We start from the raw sequence: 22,565 nt of genomic DNA, 5'->3' as shown, positions 1-22,565 counted from the left end.
AATCAATAAGGTAGGGAGGTGAGAAACCAAGACACAAAAGTCTTTTGTGGTTATCTACGTAACATTATGAATTTTCTTTGAATCCATGTGTCACAGCATAAGACCTGGCTGACTGATAGCTAAGCATTTCCCTGTCTTATTAGACAGCTAAGCAGCATTAAATCTACTAGACAATTGATACAGTCATACCCTGATACAAGGGAAAAATTGATTAAGGCAAAAAGCAGCATAATAGTTATCAGTATCAAAATGGCAAACATTTGGAAATAATGCCAATTGTTGATTCCCCTTTGTCACTGACATTACTCAAGGATGAAAACACAAAGACATACATTAATTTAACTGCATAATATAGGAAAAACACGTTGACTTGCTTAAATAATTCTCACTTTAATATCTTCAGGATGCATGTTTTCTCCCAAGATTTTTTTTTTTACCATTTGAAGAAAATCTGACAAAAAGGTCAAATTAAGGGGCGCCTGGGTGGCTTAGTTGGTTAAGCGTCTGACTCAATTTTGGCTCAGGTCATGATCTCAGGGTTTATGAGTTCAAGCCCCATGTCAGGCTCTGGGCTGACAGTGTGGAACCTGCTTGGGATTCACTCTCTCTCTCTCTCTCTCTCTCTCTCTTTCTCTCTCTCTCATTCTCTCTTTCTCTCTCTCTCATTCTCTCTCTCTCTCTCAGAAAATAAACTTTTTTTTTAAAGTGACTTTTAAAAAAAGGGTCAAATTAAACACGTTGTCTTTAAAGTTAGGTAACTAACATAGGATAAGCTATTTTTTTTGAGATATAATTGACACGTAACATTATATTAGTTTCAGGTGTACAATATGATTATTTGGCATTTGTAGGGATAAACTTATTTTTAAACAATATGTAAATTATATTTTGAAACAGTATGTTCCAGAATGTGTTTTCAGATAAAAAAATTTCTAAATGTAAAGCAATGTATTTAGTGGTTAATCTGGAAAAAAATACAGTTACTAAACATATATACTAACAGTGTCCAAAAAGTCTAGAAACATGGGTAAAATAAGATATGTGTTGTACTTTTTTAGATTAATAATTGGACATATTGCTTTGCATTTAGAAGTACTTCACCTAAGGGGTGCCTGGGTGGCTCAGTCGGTTAAGCGGCTGACTTCGGCTCAGGTCATGATCTCGCGGTCCGTGGGTTCGAGCCCCGCGTTGGGCTCTGTGCTGACAGCTCAGAGCCTGGAGCCTGTTTCAGATTCTGTGTCTCCCTCTCTCTGACCCTCCCCCGTTCATGCTCTGTCTCTTTCTGTCTCAAAAATAAATAAACGTTAAAAAAATTTAAAAAAAAAAAAAAAAAAAAGAAGTACTTCACCTAAAATGTGTCTGGAGGCTGAAGAGAAGTACACCAAACAAAATATTATAAAATACAGCTAACACACAGTATAAAAATAAGTTTATATTTTTCCAGCCTCATGGACATACTATATTATACAGTACATAAGCCACTCAATCTCTTTTACTATAATGAATGAATGAGCAAAATTCCAATAAGACAGTCTCTGAGACTAAGTTTTTTGTGAGAACTCCAAATATGATGTATAACTTGGTAAAGGATGTCAATGTTGCTCTGTAAAGGCTTCCTAGGTTCTTGGTGGTAAACCTATAGCATCATAACACGTGTATGGATTGGTGTTAAAGTAGCAGCTAAGGTGTGAATCCAATCACTGGATATTGTGGAAAACTTAAATAAGATTCTTGTCCTCAGGGAAAGTGGCTAATATTAGTTTCCCTTTTCTTTATCAGGGACACCTCTTCGTAGAAAAAAAATAAGGGAGGAGCACCTGGGTGGCTCAGTCAGTTAACTGTCCAACTTCAGCTCAGGTCATGATCTCATGGTTCGTGGGTTCAAGCCCCACATCAGGCTCTGCACTGACAGTGTGGAGTCTGCTTGGGATTCTCTCTCTCTCTCATTCTCTCTCTCTCTGCCTCTTCCCAACTCATGCTTTTTTTTCTCTCTCATAAAATAAATTAATGAAACTTAAAAAAAAAAAGAAAAAAATAAGGAAAAAAAGAGTCAGGAAGAAATAAAAAATACATTCCATAGGAGTGTTTCTTCCTATTGTTTAGAAAGACAGAGCTTCATTGGGCATGCCAAAAACGTACTATCAGAGAAAAGTTTTAGTCTTAGTTAGACAAAAACTAGGATTGTTGAGCTTCCTTTCAGCATATCAGGTGATTACCCAACTCTGGCTTAGACCAAGCATTTCTCATAGCTTTGGATATATAACAACGGCTATGACTTTATAGGTAGTAGTAGAGTCCGTAGTTGCAACTGCTCAGATACATAAATAATGCCTACCACTATTAGGACAACTTTTTCTTTTTTTTAAAATTTTTTTTTTTTTTTTTTTAATGTTTTTTATTTTTGGGACAGAGAGAGACAGAGCATGAACGGGGGAGGGTCAGAGAGAGAGAGGGAGACACAGAATCGGAAACAGGCTCCAGGCTCCGAGCCATCAGCCCAGAGCTTGACGCGGGGCTCGAACTCACGGACCGCGAGATCGTGACCTGGCTGAAGTCGGACGCTTAACCGACTGCGCCACCCAGGCGCCCCAGGACAACTTTTTCATGATTATGTGGTTTCAGTTTTCATAGTTTCAGTGAGCATTTTTCCAGAGTCCAGGTCTATACTACTGGTATAAGGTACATGTTCAATGATCTTTAAAACCATAATTCCTACTGAATCCCCTAATTGAGAATCATGTGGTTTATTCCCAGTGTTAACATTGAGCTTGGAACTGTTTCATGTGTGTTTCAAAGAGTTGAATAGTCTGCCAGTAGGATTCTGGGAAACACTACTTTTACAAGTAAGTGCTTATGGAACTTCTATTAAATAAAAGCAACACATTACTAACAGTGAGGCTTTAAACTGCTTGCCTGAGCAGCCAGGAAATTGGGCGCTATGGTTATTACTGTAACTCTCATAGTCAGTCTCATCCTAACAATGGAATCGTTTGCTGGACCCATAGACCTTGACACTCAGCCTTTGTAATTTGCATATCTGCTTCCCAACTAGATGAACAGTACCCCGAACACTAACATATTTTATTAATTTCTCAATCGCTACACATACAAGCATATAATAAATACTCAGAAACAATTTTTTGAGTGACTGACAACAATGATACTAAATAGAGTAACATAAATACCTCATATATTTATTTAGTAATCTTGACAGTTCAGAATTCAGCTAAGGTCCAGAAAATGTGCCTCTGCCCACTCCCACCCCTACCTCTCAGAAAAGCATCAGAAGATTAAAGATCCTTAAGAGAGTCCTTGAGGTCTCAAAGTCTAGCTTAGAAAAAACTTAAGACATAAACTCCTTAAGGGCAGGAGGATTTTCTCTTTGCTTACCTCAATTTTCTCAGGGCCTTTACTGCGCAGAATAGATGATCAATAAAAATGTGTTGGGCAAATGACTACAGTGATGGTTATGCCTTTTCTAAATGAACAGAGAAATGAAAATAGTTGAATTCAGAACTAGGTGCTAGAGTTGCTACAGACATGTACAGCTGCGACACCTGCCAGTCAATGTCACAGAATACCAGCAGACCATAAAAACGCATGGTCAAAAATGCAGAAGTACGGCAAGTTGGAACCATTCTTTTTTTTTTTTTAAGTAAATTTTTATTTACTAATTTTTGAGAGAGAGAGAGAGAGAGAGAGAGAGAGAGAGAGAGGCAGAGAATCCCAAGCAGGCTCCGTGTTATCAATGTAGAGCCCAACACAGGGCTCAAACTCGTGAACAGTGAGATCATGTCATGACCTGAGCTGAAATCAAGAGGCAGACACTTAACTGATGGATACACCCAGGCACCCCAAGTTGGAACCATTTCTTTTAGAAGCAAACAGATCCCAACCCCTCACTAGACTCTGTGGATTACCACTACATAGTTCAACAATTAACATTTGCATTAAGGATTCTGAGTTAAAATTTTAAAATGTCTAGAACATTAAAAAAAAAAACACACAGAGGAATATGATGCATTAAAGGAACACTTCCATCAGTTATTGTTCAAATTAAATCCTGGATGGGAAAGATGTTTTGAAATAAGTTCAGGAGACCATGCGTGCTGGTTGTTCTCTGTTTGCTCCCAGATCCTTGCTCATCCCAGATTCTTTGCCCATTCTGTATGGGAAGAAGGGAGAAGTTGGAATATTCCTTTCAGTCTTCCTCCTTGTCTGCATTTGGCAGTGACATCTTGCCTATGATAACAGCTTTTGTTGAGTACTATCCTTTACAGCCTCCAATTTCAGCTCTCACCAAATTTAGACACCTCCATTAACTCCCTCTCCTTTCTCCTTCAGGAATGAGAGAGTTTGTGGTGGGTCAGTAGGAACGATGACATCTATCGGTGACTCCCTTCAAACTTACCATACCACTGCAAACATCCCTCATTATACTCTCTTTGAAAAACCCAGCTGATCATGCTTTCAATCAAACTGTTTGACCCACCATAGAATAGTCAGGTCCTTCTTACTTTGTATGAGACTTAAAACCAATATATCAGGCACAGGTCAATTATCAAACCAATCCATCTCTATTTCTTCCATCCACAGGAAAGTGACCTACAAGCCTCAAGAAAGTGGTAAAGAAGGAAAAGCCAAGGATAATATGTGACCAGCAGCAGCAACATGCTCTTGTTTCAGTAATACCCAGGCTGGTGAACAAGTACAGACTGGCTAGTGACTGGCCCACATCAGTCAAGGACACTTTAATCTTTCTAAAGGGATGAAAAATGATTGGCGATGCTTCTCTGAATTATTTTGAAATATTTCTGTGGAAAGAAACAGAGAAATGCACATGGGTGAGAGGAGGCAAAAACAATTTTAACAGAAAAAAGTCATTGGTCTGGCTCCACGAATTTTCAAGTATACTACAGAGGAAGATCTTGTATTTGGTGACTGAGAGATGCATACAGAATTAAGGGATGGAGTAGGGGGCATTGCATGACCTTCCGGCACACATATATACAAGTGTGCCACATATATAGTGGCCTGTCACCTGGGCCAGGTCTCTTGTCTACCTACCTGAAAGAGAAAGAAGCACAGTGAATGAATAGAAAGAAGTAGTGAACTGGGTTCTAATTCCAATTTTCCTAGATGACGTGTTTTGGTTAGGTCACTTTGTCCGTCTTAAGTGAAATAGGGATGATGAAAAGTACCATATTAATTTCTCATCATGCTGTAGTTCCAAGTCTGTGAAGGTTATTCTAACCTCTAGGGGGTGACACTTTTAGATTTCCAGATTTGGGGAAAAGGTTTCACTGGTCAGTCCTGAAAGGGGCTATCTTACAAATCTCAACATTTCTGCTGAAACATTTGTCTCCTAATATCTTGAAAACTTTCAGATTCTTCCAGTGAAATGGCAGCAAGTAGACATGAGATGATTCTGTATGGGTGAGAGAATATCTAGTATACACCAGAACTTCCAGGGTGTCATTTAGTAGATATGTATTCTTATTCTTAATCCAACTTTGCAGCCCAATGACTTTATGAAGTCAAAAATTCTCCCCCAAATCCTTTTGGAGTATGATTTTTGAAGCATATAGAGACAGAATCTGAGCCAATATATTTTATTTCAAATAAGGTTCTTTGATTTCTAATATGCTTTTGAAATGTGACATCTGTCTACCTTGTGAAATTCTGCTCTCTCAGCTCCCTGGAGAGCTAGGAAGAGTATTAAATAATTGGATCCTTGTTGCTTTCTGAATTCCACTACTTGTGGGCCATTTCTGCTGGATAAGCATGTTGTCTATCCATAGCATTCTCTTAATTCTGCTCCTCAAACTCCTATTTTCTGCTCTCAAAGCCAAACTCTGGGATGGAGAACACTACTCCATGGTTATTTGTTATTAAAGGACTTCTATCACAGAAAAAGGGAAGCAATGTTGATAAGATAAAGTACCTAAAAAGAAGATAAGCTGAAAAGGCAAGGAGGGATGTCATGCATTTCAGAGTTGCTCATTTATTCTGTTTTGCCACATCACAATCCTTACAATGAAAGCACTCTTCCTTCTCCATTGGATTTTCATCTGTAGGGTATTTAATCTTACAAAGTTAAAAAAAATCAATAACCAGGGAATATTCAGTAGTTTAGAGTTTTAATATTTATCACAAAAGCAGAGCAACCACTTGTGAAGGGGTGGGGAGAGACAGAATTACGGGCACTTCTTTCAAAAAAAAAACCAAATATAATCTTCCCCAAAGTTGTATCGATACTAAAATTCACCCAATTTCACATGAATCCTCAAGAGTTGTATCGATACCAAATTTCACTCCACTTCACTTGAATTTTCAAATTTGAAATACCAGCTGATTCGCACTACTTCCTTTCAGTTAACTTTTCTAGCCTACAAATCCATACATGTTGGTGAATACCTAAAAGCAAATATTATCTATACAGAGACAGCAAATGATGACATTACTGGCAGAAGTGATGTCATAAACAGACATCAATTCCAAAGGATACTGAGTTCTCATGGTACTAGGGGAAATAAAATAATGACTTCACAGCTGAATAGAATTTAAATAAAACATATTTCAACAAAACTGCCAGAAAAATGAATCATTCTACATTAACAGGCTACATTAGCAACTAGATATGTTAAAAGTTTAATTTAGCAGAGGACTGCCTCTGACCAAAAAGAGTTTAATTTAGATTTTATCTGTCTTTTTAACTTAAGTTTATTCATTTTTGGTAATCTCTACACCCAATGTGGGGCTCACCCGGAGATCAAAAGTTGCATGCTCTTCTGACTGAGCCAGCCAGATGCCCTGTAGATTTCATCTGGTTTTGATTTATGTCAATAAGTATGGTTATTGGCTTAAAGGAAACCTGAAATTTATCCTTCTCTTTATGGACAATATTAACATATTTCCTAGAGAAACTTCTGTATTTTATGGGTAACAATACTTTTATCTCCCAAATTTAAATCTTTTTTTCTATGATAAATTTAAGAAAGTAACTGACAGAAAGGTACAACACAAAGAATTATAGCTAGTAATTGGCATCCACTTATAATGTACTAGGCCAGGTGTAGAAGGTTTTATGTACCTTATTTTGATTAATACTTGTGATACACAATGTTGACGTTATAGAAATGTGGACACAATGATCCCCAGGTAAACTAAAGACAAAAAGAATGAGGCCTAAAGAGGGTAAGTGATCTGCCAAGGGTCACAAAACAAATAAGAGAGGAGGTGGAATTCAAATTTAAGTACCTCTGGTTCTTAAGTCTTTCTCCTTTATTTACTCTTATAATTAAAGAGTAAAAAGTACAACAAGTGAGCATATTTGACTTATTAGAACATAAATACTGTTTTTCAATGTAAGTATTAAGTTGGAAGCATGTTACTTCATACTGAAAATATTTAGCACAAATTCAGTAGAATTCGTACTCAACAGGCTTAACAGAGTCCTTTAAAATTCTCATCTACAGCAGCATTTCTCAACTTTTTTCATCATCTTCCCCCACCCCCCAAGGGGTCTTCTTGACACTTTTTTTCTTAATCACCCTACCCACAAAAATTTAATACCACAGACATACCACATACTATATGTATATCTGTGCATACAGACTATATGTAGATCTGTGCTTTATACATAAGAGTTAAGATTTTTTTTTTCCCTAGAATGCATTTTTGCCCCTTGGAGGGTAATGAGGATGTATAATCTAAAAGATGTATCTGTTTTTCTTTGTTGCTCCAAAACCTTCCAACCCACTGGCTATTACTTCAAATTGCACAGAGTTAGGATCTTAGACTTTTAGCTTAAAGTTTTTCTGTATGTTAAAATATGAATACATAGAAAATATTGGTGAAGCACCAAAACCCATGTACATTTTAGTGTGAATAGAAGATGGAAAAACCAGTTTGATGGGGGAAAATGAGAAGAATGTGAGAGCACTCCCTACTGGAGCAGAGGAAGGAGAACAGAGAGGCTCTGGGTCGGAATGCCTGTGGCACAATTGTGCCTCAGTCTAGTCCCGTTGAACACATTAACATGAAGTACTTGAAAATGCCAGCTCCCATTCATGATGAACAAGAAATCTTAGTCATAAGCCACCTTAGTGACCATCACCCTATTGATTAATGTGTAAATATTGGGTTTCCTGCCTGTGAAGATTTGCTGTTTGGTTCCTTTCAGGTCTGTTTGTATATTCCCAATTGCTATGTGGCCAAGAACAAGTAAGTTTATGTAATGTTCCAAAGAAACAGCTCGACACCGTGGCTCATTTTAACCCAGGTATGAATAGAAGACAGAGTTGAATTCACAAATACTTCTTTCACATGCACTATAAAATACAACTTTTCACTCCCAGAGGCCAAAATGGTCTTAACCATTGAAGTAATTATAGCTCATGACTATAATTTAGAGTTAGCTCTAGTTGACTCAAAATTCACACAGGAAAATAATTCAGTCATCTTATTGGAACACTGGAGTGAATAACTTCATAAAACCCATATAGTTGCAGCAATCCTAGAGAGAAGGGTAAATTCTAATAGAAATCAAGAGTTGATAGTTTCATAAGACAACAACAGTAATTGTCTACCATTTACTGGTCACCAATTTAAAGGCTCAAGTACCACAGTTTACATTTATAAATATCACCTACTCAATCCTTATAGCAATCCTATGAGATGAACAGTTGTATCCACTTGTATAGAGGAAATGAGTTTAGAAAGGATGGGCAATTTTCCTGAAACCTTTCAGAAGTAGAGGCAGAGTAGAGGAATTCAAACTCCTGTCATCTGAAGCTCATGCTTTGCCACCTCAGCCATAGTGAAATTATCTCAGTGAAGTGACAGAAAAGGCTCAAGTCTGTAAACTTTTACTTTCCAGTCAGATGGAGAAATCTTGGGTAAATGGAGAAGTAATGGATACGGTGTGTAACATCTTTTGAGATTTTACATATAAGAAGCTACTGTTTAGATAATTTAAATTGAAGGATTAAAAAAAATAAATACCTTCAAGATGTGTATTGGTAAGGATTTTCTGACTTTGAAGCTTTTAAAAAATATGCATATGTATCAGGACCTTGGTAAATGTTAAATAAAATGGTGGCTACTCACACAAGCCTAGGTGCACTTTCCAGAACCCAGGTTAACTATAGTAAATTATTTCCATCACTCATTCCCCATCAATAGCATTGAACCTTATAATATGAAGGAAGCCCCCATATAAAAGAATGGCCCTTCTAAAATAAAAAATACAAGAATAACACATGTTGGTGAGACATGCAGAGAAAAAGGAACTCTCTTGTATTGTTGGTGGTAATGCAAACTGGTGCAGCCACTGTGGAAAACAGTGTGAAGTTTCCTCAAAAAGTTAAAAATAGAACTACCCCATGATTTAGTAATTGCACGACTGGGTATTTATCCAAAAAATACAAAAACACTAATTCAAAGGGATACATGCACCCTTATGTTGCATTATTTACAGTAATTAAATTATGGAAGCAGCCAAAGTGCCCATCGATAGATGAATGGATAAAGAACGTATGGTATATATTTACAATGGAATATTGTTCAGTCATAGAAAAGAATGAAATCTGGCCATGTGCAGTGACATGGATGGAGCTAGAGAGTATAATGCTAAGCAAAATAAGTCATTCAGAGAAAGACAAATACCATATGATTTCACTCATCTGTGGAATTTAAGAAACAAAACAAGCAAAGGAAAAAGAGAGAGCGACAAACCAAGAAACAGATTCTTAACTATGGAAAACAAACTGATGGTTACCAGAGGGGAGGTGGGTGGGGGTTGGGTGAAATAGGTGATGGGGATTAAGGAGTGTACTTGTGATGAGCGATGAGTGATGTATGGAAATGTTGAATAGCTATGTTGTACACATGAAACTAATATAACACTGTCTGTTACTATACTGGAATTAAAATAAAATAAAATAAAATAAAATAAAATAAAATAAAATAAAGGCTCTTTTTAAAACATCCAATTCATTTTATACATGTATACAGAGTTCCATCAACATGAAAGGATAATAAAAACTAAGAGGGCAGAAGTGGAATAGCAAAAATAAAGTAAAACTCTACGAAATAATTTTATAGATTTATAGAAGAGGTTAGGAGCAGTGTTGAGGAGCCAGGAACCAAATGTGTCACCTCATTCCTAGTCCAGTATTTTCTTCATAACAGTATACTGTTACTAAGTAGAATAATAAATAGGCTTGAAATTATAGCAAAAACTGACCTCTAAAATACATCACCAATTTTAGGCTTAATCTGTGGAGACCTAACTAATATTTAAATTATTCAAACATCCTGACAATGAAGTACAAATATAATTTATCTTTTAAACTACCAACCTAGTTATATTTACTATGTCCCAAATGGGTATCAAACATCCCTAAATAGGGACATAATGAATAACTCCAGTAAAGGCTAAAATTGTTCTCACATGTGAAGTAATGTGTACAACTGGTCAAAGTATAACCATCGCAATAAAAGATGTTTTCACTTAATTTCCTAGAAATCTCAAATGTTTGTTTAGCCCTTATTAACTGGAAAATTCCATAATGCATTGTACACTTACTGACACGTTCTAGTAAGAAAATGTTTTTAAAATAAATAATCCATGGCATAAAATTCAACCAGTGTTTCACAATATTAACTTGACAATAAATGAAGCATTTTTAATGTATGAAGCATTTTAAAAATGTTTATGTAGCTTCCAATGAAATTCTAATTTAATCATATTCTATAAAGTGAGAAAGATTCCCTATGTCAGATTCTCTATTAAAGGTTTTGCCAGATTTCTATTAAGACTAATGCATGCAAATGCTATATTTAAAAATATTTTATAACACTTAAGATATAATTGTGAATACTACTAAAAATATGCTTAACACTTCACTTTTTCAACGTTCTCCTACTTGAAACTAATGTTAAAACTGACAATCTAGGCATTCCCATATATGTTACATATCAATAAAATGATCATGTAGAACCAGCTCTTTCTAGAGGACATATCAGAGCATTTTAACAACATATGGAAGTGCAACATATTTTTAAACCAGAAGTCATGTTAACACTTAGATCACATGGACTCTGTTGTCTATAACAACTACTAATTAAACCCCAAAATGTTGTGTTCATCTTAATGGAAGGGAAAAAAGTATAGTTATGCTAGTCATGCTCCCTCTTTAATTTATACATACATGTACAAGATCACTCTAAGGTGCCATACCTCATCAACTAAAATCCTAGTAGGACAAATAATACCAATCATGGCATTGCCCAGCACTATATGAAATCTGTACAAATCTGGAAAATTACATCCAAAGCCAAGTATACCTCCCTATATATCTTTTCTATCACTTCAGAACAAGTCTACCATTCGGAAGGTATGTTACTTACCGAGAAGCATGTTTCTTAGCAGAAGTCAATTCAGTCTGTCTGTAATTTATGTGTAACAAAGGTATAAAGAGCTGAGAAGTACGTTAACCTGCCACACGTTTTGTTACAGATAGTGTGAGCCTTCACAAACTCTTCCTTGTATCCTATGCCTGCTGGAGTACTGGACAGACTCCACTCACTCACTGTGCACCTCGGTGGAAACTAACAAACAATACAGTCACTGTCAGTAGATGTTGCCTCCTTAGCATACAGAGCCAAAAAAAATTATGGAAAAGTAGGTTACTTCACTGGGGTTGGAGATGTAAATTCTGAATTGATTATGCTGTTTCTTTAAAATTCCAGTAATATTTTCTACTGAATTCACAAAGAAACAAAATTTAAACTTATGCAAATAAGCTTATAAGATCATATTTAAAAAATGTCACTGTCCTCTTTCTCCCCTTCTTTTTTTTCTCTAAGAATTTAAAATACATTTCACTACAAACTAAAAAGAAATTGTGTTATGAAATAACCTCTATAATATGCATGTTTTTAGAAGTACTGAATATTAAAATTATATCACTAATCAAGGATCATAGAATGCAAATATACTTATTACTTGGTGTTATGAGATTGGGCCTCCAATGTGATTTCAGTTCCACAATGGATTATTTGTTTGACTCCAATACAAAGATAATTATTTCTGAAATCAGTTTCTCCTGAGAGAATAAACCTTACAGTTTTAAAGCAATAAGAATATTGCAATGAACATTTAACAAAGGAATATCTTGTTTCTTTTTCTTCTTCTACTAGATGTGTATTAACAATTTAAAAAGAGAAAAATCTATATCTGAGCCCAAGAGAAGAATACACAGCATGTCAGATAACACTAAAGCCAATAAGTTGAATGTGATTTTTAAGACTATGTTTTCTAAAATAGAAATGAGATAAAAACTGTATGTATTGGTGAAAGGTGGTTAAGATGGTGGAGGAACATGGAAGCCCTGAGCTTGTCTTGTCCCTGAAATGCAGCTAGATCAGCATCAAGTCATTTTGAACACCTAGGAAATTGAGCTGAGGATTAACACAACAATCTGCATAACTTGAACCACACAGCAGGTACACAATGCAGAGAGGTGAACTCAAGGAGAGAAAAGCTGCAGAGGGTGGGGAGTTGTTTTTGTGGAAAGAGAACAGAGAAAGGGAAAGGGGAGGAGCGTGACATCTTGGGATCATGCAAGAAAAGCACTCTCCCTGAATATAGTGGGAGAGAAAGAGACAGAAAGAGTGAAAACACTTTCAGGGGAGACTGAACAAGAAATCTGTTCCCCAACATCATTGACAGGGAGAAAGGGGAGGGTTTCAATCCACCAGGATTCTATAAACAGTGGAGCGTAGAGTATGAAGTTTTGGAGCTCAGTGCCTGGTGGTGCTCTGGTGAGGAAGTAGGGCAAATTCCCAGGAGGAGGCAGCAGGGTTTGAGGGGTCCGTGGTGGTTCCCCTTATTGGAGTGCATTTGGTAGCAGCCATATGGCCTCCCCACAGGCAAAGGTCCCAGAGGACCCCTGAAGAGCAGCCATGTTTGCTGGTATTGGGACAAAGATGCCAGCGTGCAGCAAACCCTGGTGCTGGCTGTCTGTTGTGGTTTACCGTATTCTCTGAACCTCTGCCACTGTGCAATCACATGAATGCTTTCTAGGGCAAGCCAGCACCTGGCCATTGCTCAGTGAGACCCTCCCCCAGAGAGTTGGTGTGGGTCCAAGCTGCAGGGGTCTCTGACGCATGGGGCTTTAAAACACAATCCCACTAGAGGTAAAACTCTGGAGGGAGGTGCTGCCTGGCAGGTGGACAGCTTGGACATGGACAGGGTAGAGACAAGGAGTAGACGGAATCCTGAGACAAAGTAGGGGTGTTTGACCGCAGGTCCGTCAGAGCATGAAACTCCTGTGCCAGAGACTAGGGAACTGAATGAAGCCACTTCCACCTCTCCTGTGCGTGCATGCACACCATACTGATCCACCCTAGTAAGCTAAGCAGCGCCACCTAGTGGAGAACACAGCCATTACACCAAGCCCCGCCCAACTGCACTCTCCAAGCATATCCCCTAGCATCCCCTAGAAGACCAGCACAAGTCACTCCACCTGCTTAGTGTATGGACTATAGAGGGCTCCATAGTTTCAGTTCTAAGGGAAACTGCGTGTAACTTCATTTGGGTTTCATTCTGTTTACAAGTTCATTTATTTGTTCATTTTATTTGCTTCTGCTTTTGTTTAATTTTTTCCTTTTTTCCTATTCCCTTTTTTCTTTTCTTTCCTTCCTCATTCTGAGATACAGAAAATTTTATTTATTTTATCTTATTATTATTTTTTCTCCCATTCCCTCGTTTTTTCTCTTCTATCAGGCTTCTTTCAACAAGCAGACAAAAACACACCTAGGATCTAGCTTCTTTTGATATTTTGTTTTGTTTTTATTTTTTTAATTTTAATTTTTATTATTTTTTTCTTCCCCCAAAATGACAAAATGAACAATTCATCCCAAAAGAAAGAACAGAGAGAAATGACAGCCAGGGACTTAATCAATACAGACATAAGCAAAATGTCTGAACTAGAATTTAGAACCACGATAATAAGAATACTAGCTGGGGTTGAAAACAGCATAGAATTCCTTAATGAAGAGAGAAAAGAAATAAAATCTAGTCATGATGAAATTAAAAATGCTATAAGCAAGATGAAATCTTGAATGAATACCACAATGGCAAGGATGGACAATGAGGAGCAACAAATCAAAGATTTAGAAGATAAAATTATGGAGAGTAATGAAGAAAAAGAGGGAAACAAAGACAAAAGATCATGATTCAAGACTTAGAGAACTCAGTGACTTATTAAAAAGGAATAACATCCGAATCATAGGAGTTCCAGAAGATGAAGAAAGAGAAAAAGGGGCAGACGGTTTATGTGAGCAAATTATACCAGAAAAATTTCCTAATCTGGGCAAGGACACAGACAACAAAATTGAAGAAGCACAGAGAACTCCCATTGGATTCAACAAAAAACAACCACCACCAAGGCATATCATAGTCAAATTCACAAAATACACAGACAGGCAAAGAATTATGAAAGCAGCAAGGGAAAAAGTCCTTAACATATAAGGGAAGACAGATCAGGTTCACAGCAGACCTATCCATAGAAACTTAGCAGGCCAGAAAGGAGTGGCAAGATATATTCAATATGCTAAATCAAAAAAATATGCAGCCAAGAATTCCTTATTCAGTAAGGCTGTCATTCAAAATAGAGATAAAGAGTTTCCCAGACAAACAAAAACTAAAGGAGTTTGTGACCACAAACCAGCCCTGCCCTGCAAGAAATTTTAAGGGGGATCATTTGAGTGGAGAAAAGACAAAACGAAACAAAAAAGATGAAAAGCAACAAAAACTAGAAAGGACCAGAGAATATCACCAGAAACACCAATATAACAGGCAATACAATGGCATTAAGTTAATATCTTTCAGTACTCACTTAAATGTCAAGAGACTAAATGCTCCAATCAAAAGACATAGGGTATCAGAATGGATAAGAAAACAAGACCCATCTATATGCTGCTTGCAAGAGACTCATTTTAGACTTAAAGACACTTGTAGATTGAAAGTAAGGGGAAGGAGAACCATTTCTCATGCTAATGGTCATCAGAAGAAAGCTGAAGTAGTCATACTTATATCAGACAAACAAGATTTTAAAATAAAGTGTAACAAGAGGTGAAGATCTATCCACCAAGAAGACCTAATAATTATAAATATTTATGCCCCTAAGGTGGAACACCAAATATATAAATCAATTAATCACAAACATAAAGAAACTCATTGATATTAATACCATTATAGTAGGGGACTTCAACACCCTATTTACAGCAATGGACAAATCATCTAAGCAGAAAATCAACAAAGAAACAATGGCTTTGAATGACATACTGGACTAGATGGACTTAACAGATATGTTCAGAACATTTCATCCAAAAGCAGCAGAATACACATTCTTCTTGAGTGCACATGGAACAGTCTCCTGAAGAGATCACATACTAAGTCACAAATCAGCCCTCAACAGGTACAAAAAGATCGAGATCATACCTTGTATATTTTCAGATCACAACACTATGAAACTTGAAATCAACCACAAGAAAAAAAAATTGGAAATACCATGAATGCTTGAATATTAAAGAACATCCTACAAAAGAATAAATGGGTTAACCAAAAAATTAAAGAGGAAATTAAAAAGTAGAATTAAAAAAAGAATACAAATAATAATAAAAGAATAAAATGAGCAATTATATGCCAACAAATTGGGCAATCTAGAAGGAATGGACAAACTCCTAGAAACATATGAACTACCAAAACTGAAACTGGGCCAAAGGGAAAATTTGAACAGATCCATAACCAGTAAAGAAATTGAGTCACTAATCAAAAATCTCCCAACAATCAAGAGCCCAGGGATGGATGGTTTTCCAGGGATATTCAACCAAACATTTAAAGAAGAGTTAATACCTATTCTTTTCAAGCTGTTCCAAAAAATTGGGGTGCCTGGGTGGCTCAGTCGGTTAAGCGTCTGACTTCAGCTCAGGTCATGATCTCACAGTCTGTGAGTTCGAGCCCCGCGTCAGGCTCTGTGCTGACAGCTCACAGCCTGGAGCCTGCTTCAGATTCTGTGTCTCCCTCTATCTGTCCCTCGCCTGATCATGCTCTGTCTCTCCCTGTCTCAAAAATAAATAAAAACATTAAAAATTTTTGAAGCTGTTCCAAAAAATAGAAATAGAAGGAAAAGTTCCAAACTCATTCTACACAGCCAGGATTACCTTGATTCCAAAACTAAACAAGGACCCCACTAAAAAGGAAAACTACAGACCGATTTCCCTAATGAACATGGATGCAAAAATTCTCAACAAGATACTAGCAAACTGGATCCAACAATGCATCAAAAGAATTATTCACCACAATCAAGTGGGATTTATTCCTGGGATGCAGGGCTGGTTCAGTATCCACAAATCAATGTGAGACATCACATTAAAAAAAGAAAGGATAAGAACCACATGATACTCTCAATAGATGCAGAAAAAGCATTTGACAAAATACAGCATCCTTTCTTGATAAAAATCCTCAAGAAAGTAGGGATAGAAGAATTATACCTCAAAATCAGAAAGGCCATATATGAAAGACCCACCACTAAGTATCATCCTCAATGAGGAAAGATTGAGAGCTTTCCTCCTAAGGTTAGGAACAAGACAAGGATGTCCACTCTCACCACTGTTATTCAACATAGTGTTGGAAGTCCTAGCTTCACCAATCAGGCAATGCAAAAAAATAAAAGGCACCAAATTGGCAAGGGTGAAGTCAAACTTTCACTCATTGTAGACAACATGATACTCTATGTGGAAAACCTAAAATACCCTACTAAAAAATTGCTAGAACCGATCCATGAATTCAGTAAAGTCACAGGATATAAATCAATGTACAAAAATCGGTTGCTTTTCTATACACCAATAATGAAGCAGCATAAAGAGAAATCAAGGAGTCAATCCCATTTAAAACTGCACCAAAAACCATAAAATACCTAGGAATAAACCTAACCAAAGAGGTGGAAAATCTATACACTGAAAACTATAGAAACCTTATGAAAGAAATTGAAGAAGACACACACACACACACACACACACACACACACACACACACACACACAAATGGAAAAACATTCCATGCTCATGGATTGAAAGAAACCATATTGTTAAAATGTTGATACTACTCAAAGCAATCTACATATTCAATGCAATCCCTATCAAAATAACACCTACATTCTTCACAGAGCTAGAACAAACTATCCTGTAATATGTATGGAACTAGAAAGGACCCCGAATAGCCAAGGCAATCCCAAGCCAAAGCTTGAGGCAAAACAATTCCAGACTTCAAGCTGTATTACAAAATGTAATCATCAATACAGTATGGTACTGGCATAAAACAAACACATAGGTCAGTGGAACAGAATAGAGAACCCAGAAATAGACCCATAAACGTATGGCCAACTAATCTTTGACAAAGCAATAATGAATATCCATTGGAAAAGAGTCTCTTCAGCAAATGGTGTTCAGAAAACTGTACAGTGACATGCAGAAGAATAAACCTGGACGACTTTCTTATACTACACACACACACACACACACACACACACACACAACTCAAAATGGATGAAAGACTAAATGCAAGATAGGAAGTCATCAAAATCCTAGAGGAGAAAACAGGCAACAACTTCTTTGATCTTGGCTGCAGCAGCTTCTCACTTGACATGTCTCCAGAGGCAAGGGAAACAAAAGCAAACATGAACTACTAGGACCTCATCAAGATAAAATGTTTCTGTACAGTGAAGGAAACAATCAGCAAAACTCAAAGGCAACTGGTGGAATGGGATGGGTATTTGCAAATAACATATCAGATAAAGGGTTAGTATCTAAAATCTATAAAGAAACTTATCAAACTCAATATCCAAAAAACAAATAATCCAGTGAAGAAATGGACAAAAGACATGAATAGACACTTTTCCAAAGAAGATATCAGATGGCTAATAGACACATGAAAAGATGCTCAACATCACTCATCATCAAGGAAACACAAATCAAAACCACAATGAGATAAAACCTCACACCTGTCAGAATGGATACAATTAACAACTCAGGCTACAATAGATGCTGGTGAAGATGTGGAGAAAGAGGAACACTTTTGCATTGTTGGTGGGAATGCAAATTTGTGTAGCCACTCTGGAACAGTATGGAAGTTCTTCAAAAAATTACAAATAGAACTACCCTATGACCCAACAATTGCACTACTAGGTATTTATCCAAATGATACAGGAGTGCTGATTTGAACGGGCACATGCACCCCAATGTTTATAGCAGCACTGTCAACAATAGCATAACTATGGAAAGAGCCCAAATGTCCATTGACTGATGAATGGATAAAGAAGATATGGTATCTATATCTATATCTATATCTATATCTATATCTATATCTATATCTATATCTATATCTACAATGGAATATTACTGGGCAGCCAAAAAGAATGAAATCTTGCCATTTTCAATAATGTAGATGGAACTAGAGTGTATTATTCTTTGTGAAATAAGTCAGAGAAAAACAAATATCATATGATTTCACTCATATATGGAATTTAAGATACAAAACAGATGAACATAAGGGAAGAAGAGCAAACATAATATAAAAACAGAGAGGGAGACAAACCATAAGAGATCCTTAAATACAGAAAACAAACTGAGGGTTGCTGGCTGGGTGTTGGGTGTGGGGAAGGGCTAAAGAGGTGAGGGGCATTAAGGAGGACACTTGTTCGGATGAGCACTGGGTGTTATATGTAAGTGATGAATCACTAAATTCTATTCCTGAAATTAAAAAAAATAAAAATAGAATAGAAAATTAAATGACACACCCCAGTGTTACATATTCTAGCCATGTGTTCCTATAATACATATTTCATTTATACATTGTAATGACAGACGACAGCAATTAAACTATACCTTCCTCAAATCTAAATACTTGAACAGTGAAATTTCATGGGTTTTTGTTCGTGTTTCAATATTTCCCTATTCCTTGATTTGGGGATTCAACTTCTATAGGCTTAGCTACTATTATTTTTAATGTAAAAAGATAAAAACAGGAAAAGGAGAGGAAGAGAGGAGAACACTGAGAATAGTGTAAAAAAGAAAATTTTGAACTATACTGGTATTTCAGATTTTTCTGAATCTAGGTGATACTGGGAAAGTGGGGAAGGACCATGAAGACAGGAGAGTTTGGAGCAAAGAGAACAAAGGGAGAGAGATGGATAAGGATAATAATTAATAAAACATACCAATGATTGTTTTTTTCCTTTTTTCCCCTTTTATTGGCCATTTTATTTTTTTAATTTTTTTTTTTTAACATTTATTTATTTTTGAGACAGAGAGAGACAGAGCATGAATGGGGGAGGGTCAGAGAGAGGGAGACACAGAATCCGAAACAGGCTCCAGGCTCTGAGCTGTCAGCACAGAGCCCGACGCGGGGCTCAAACTCACGGACCGCGAGATCATGACCTGAGCCGAAGTCGGCCGCTTAACCGACTGAGCCACCCAGGCGCCCCTTATTGGCCATTTTAAAATGTAGGCCTTTGGTATACCAAATGTATACCAATTTTGAATGTAGTCATCTAAAGGATTGCACATATAAATTCTTACATTGGGTAAACTAACTTTCAATAAGAGGTAGGTGTGTGTGTGTGTGTGTGTGTGTGTGTGTGTGTGTGTTTATATTAATAAATATTTCTTTATAAATGTGGAAGAAGACCTTCCTGACTGCCTTTGACTTCCCATTTATTCTAACCTAGTGGTTCTCACACTTGAGCATGTTCCCTGGAGGGCTTGTTAGAACAGACTCCTGAGCCCAATTCCCAGAGTTTCTGATTCAGTATCTCTAGGGTGGAACCTGAGAAATTACAACAAATTCCCAGGTGATGCTGATGCTGATAGTCCCAGGACTACACTTGGAGAATCCCTGCTCTAGCTCATTATGTTACCCTAGCATCTAACATGAGGATAGTTTCCACTGTAAATTGTTGTGTTACCATATTACATGGATTCTGAGATCTCCCCCACAGCCTACCACATTTTCACAGCTCTGAGTCAGGATGTGTCTCTAATTAATCACATCTTATGATAAATATACACAAGGCAGCACCCATAACTGTAATGGTCAATTCAGAGTGTGCATGGACTTGTTCAGAGCTGTTAATAAGGTCTCTTCAGTTGAGCGATAGAATTTTTCAGTGCTATCATGTGTTGAATTTAACCATCATTTAAAAATTATTTTTTAAACCTACACTTTGAGAGCCACAGTTTTATTTGTCTTTAAACATACAAGTGATTGCATACAAAATGGCATATAAACAGGTGTGACATTTGTATTTGTTATTAGTGAAGCAGATGTTTATTATTGGAGGAATGATAGCAATTTCAGACTTTCTTGGGAAGTATCACTCTACTGCATTAGAGGATGTAAGAAAGGTAACCTCAAGGGGAAGAAGTTGTGGTACGTGTAAAAGTTTTGCTTATCACAGGCTTAGTAATGCAACTGAAGGTAAAAGAAATTGCCAGATGCCTCTGAACAGAAATTTCAAAGTGACGAGTTGCTGGTGTGAATAATTCACAAGTCCAGAGCAGCTCTCTTTAAAGCTCTGTGTTATAGTTTATTAATACTTTTTTCTTTCTTAGTGATACATAAAGTAATGATGTGACTTACATAAAAAATCCTTAGATTTGTTAAAATGTTATTATTGGAAAATAAAACAATCATTCCTAGTAGTAGCTATTTAAAAATGAATGACCAATGTGTTGATTTCGAGCAGGTTTTTTCTTTTATTGTTCGAAGTGTGGTGTGAAAATTACCTAAAAAAAATCACCAGGATTCTCTGCTAAAAATGTAGGTATCTGGGACTACCAGAGATCTATTGAATCAATATTTTTAGTTGGCGGATAACTAACCATCTCACCTCCAAGTACACAGCAATTTAATAAAAATGGCACCACTGGAGGACTCCTAAATGTGAGTGGTAATAATATATTTCTGAAAAAAAAGTCTTTGATTCCAAATCAATTACAATAAACCTTTGGCATTGCGTAGGTGATTAAAACTATGTGAGAACAAAACTCTCCATGGGTAGTTTTACAAACCCAAACACCAAACTGCATAAATATTCCAATGGACCTGGGTAAAGGCAGAGAGGAAAAAGCCAGAGGCAATGGCGGATGCTCATCTGACCAAGCCCAAAGCAAGTAGTGCTTGATAGGAAGGCACGATACTAGGAAGAACAAGTACATAGAGGAGCACCACATCCCCAAGTCAGACTCCGACACTGGGCCAGTACTGACTGGAGTCTCCATGTAGCCCTCTAGTGGTATAAAGAATTTGCAAGAGGTAATACCAGAAAGCCAAGATGTAACTGACTGGAAAGTCACCTAATATTGCTGAGCCTGTTAACTCTGTAATATAATAAAGGTATTGTTACAGTATATGTCTACAGTCCATTTGAGCTCTAAAGTTATGTAATTTGTTTAAAAACTTTCATAAAAGGGTATGGCCTCCTTCAAAGTTTTATTAAGAAAACCTCATGAAAGCAAATGACAAACTAATCAAAGACAAAGAACATCTGTGATGGTTTTAATTATGTCCCCCCCACAACTTCTTATGTTGAGGATATGAATCCCCAGTATTTCAGAATATGACCTCATTTGGAGGCAGGGTCTTTACAGAGGTAAACGAGTTACAATGAGGTCATCAGAGTGGACCCTAATCCCATATGACTGACTGGTATCTTTATAAAAATGAGAAATCTGGATACAGATAGATACAGAGAGATGATGTGGAGGGACACAGGGAGAAGACAGACATCTACACACCAAAGACAGGCCAGGAACAGATTCTTCCCTCACAGCCCTCAGAAGGAACCCACCTGCCAACACCTAGAATTCAGAATTCTAACTTCCAAAACTGTGAGACAATACCTCAGTATTGTGAGGTACCTCAAAGTACCTCAGTTTGTGTTACAACAGCCTTGGCAAAAGAATACAGTGTCTTTACCAGGTGCGTGATATTATTAAGTACATGCTAACTTTATAAAAAGATTGGAGAGTGGATCACCATTCTCTGTTCTTCTAAGAAGTCTGAAAAGCAGTAGGAGCAGCTATTTTGGGAAAGTTAGTTAAACTCAGATTTTTATATTTGCATTTCCGTTAATTTTTCCTTAATCAGGTTGGTCATGCATTTGTCTTTTCTAGTAGATTTCCCCCTCAAAAACACTAGCTGTTGATTTTTTCCCTACTTGCTTTTATATTTATTAATGTCTACTTCCTAACTTCCTTTGATTAATTTTGATACACTTTTTCTAGTTTCTAAGATACACACATGGCTCATTTATTTTCAATTTTTGTTTTTTAACACTAAAAACCATTTAAGAACACAGTTTTGCTAACTTTTCCCTTCCATTAGCTTACAGATAATCTATCATTTTAGTTTTGATTTTCCTTTTCTCTCCTTACTTAATGGTTAATAGAACTGACAGCAGAAATAACGTATCTATTTTTGTCTTTAGTATTAA

The 22,565-nt window shown here is 36.8% G+C and overlaps 1 protein-coding gene and 1 long non-coding RNA gene across 12 annotated transcripts in view; one reads left to right on the top strand and one right to left on the bottom strand.

Moving 5' to 3' along the window:
- Positions 1-12,302, top strand: part of LOC131501996 (uncharacterized) — a 71,840-nt gene extending 59,538 nt beyond the window's left edge. For 2 of the 5 annotated variants that reach the window (XR_009256954.1, XR_009256943.1), the window contains 4 exons: positions 2,755-2,843; positions 4,597-8,284; positions 11,525-11,689; positions 12,208-12,302. This is a non-coding gene — a long non-coding RNA (uncharacterized LOC131501996). Of the gene's footprint in view, positions 1-1,579; positions 1,834-2,754; positions 2,844-4,596; positions 8,285-11,524; positions 11,690-12,207 lie in introns of those variants that run through there. The other 3 variants (XR_009256953.1, XR_009256951.1, XR_009256955.1) reach the window with 3 other exon arrangements.
- ZNF385B (zinc finger protein 385B) overlaps positions 1-22,565 on the bottom strand; it is a 405,481-nt gene that overhangs the window by 186,947 nt on the left and 195,969 nt on the right. The window contains exon 1 of one of the 7 annotated variants that reach the window (XM_058712543.1): positions 11,416-11,545. The exons of the other annotated variants lie outside the window; for them this stretch is intronic. Within the exon in view, the coding sequence (XP_058568526.1) occupies positions 11,416-11,425 (10 nt within the window). The 5' untranslated portion in view covers positions 11,426-11,545. Of the gene's footprint in view, positions 1-11,415; positions 11,546-22,565 lie in introns of those variants that run through there. 7 annotated transcript variants of the gene reach the window in all.

The sequence above is a fragment of the Neofelis nebulosa genome, chromosome 2, assembly GCF_028018385.1.
Source record: "Neofelis nebulosa isolate mNeoNeb1 chromosome 2, mNeoNeb1.pri, whole genome shotgun sequence".
Lineage (NCBI taxonomy): Eukaryota > Metazoa > Chordata > Mammalia > Carnivora > Felidae > Neofelis > Neofelis nebulosa.
This window is presented reverse-complemented; position numbering and strand designations above follow the sequence as displayed.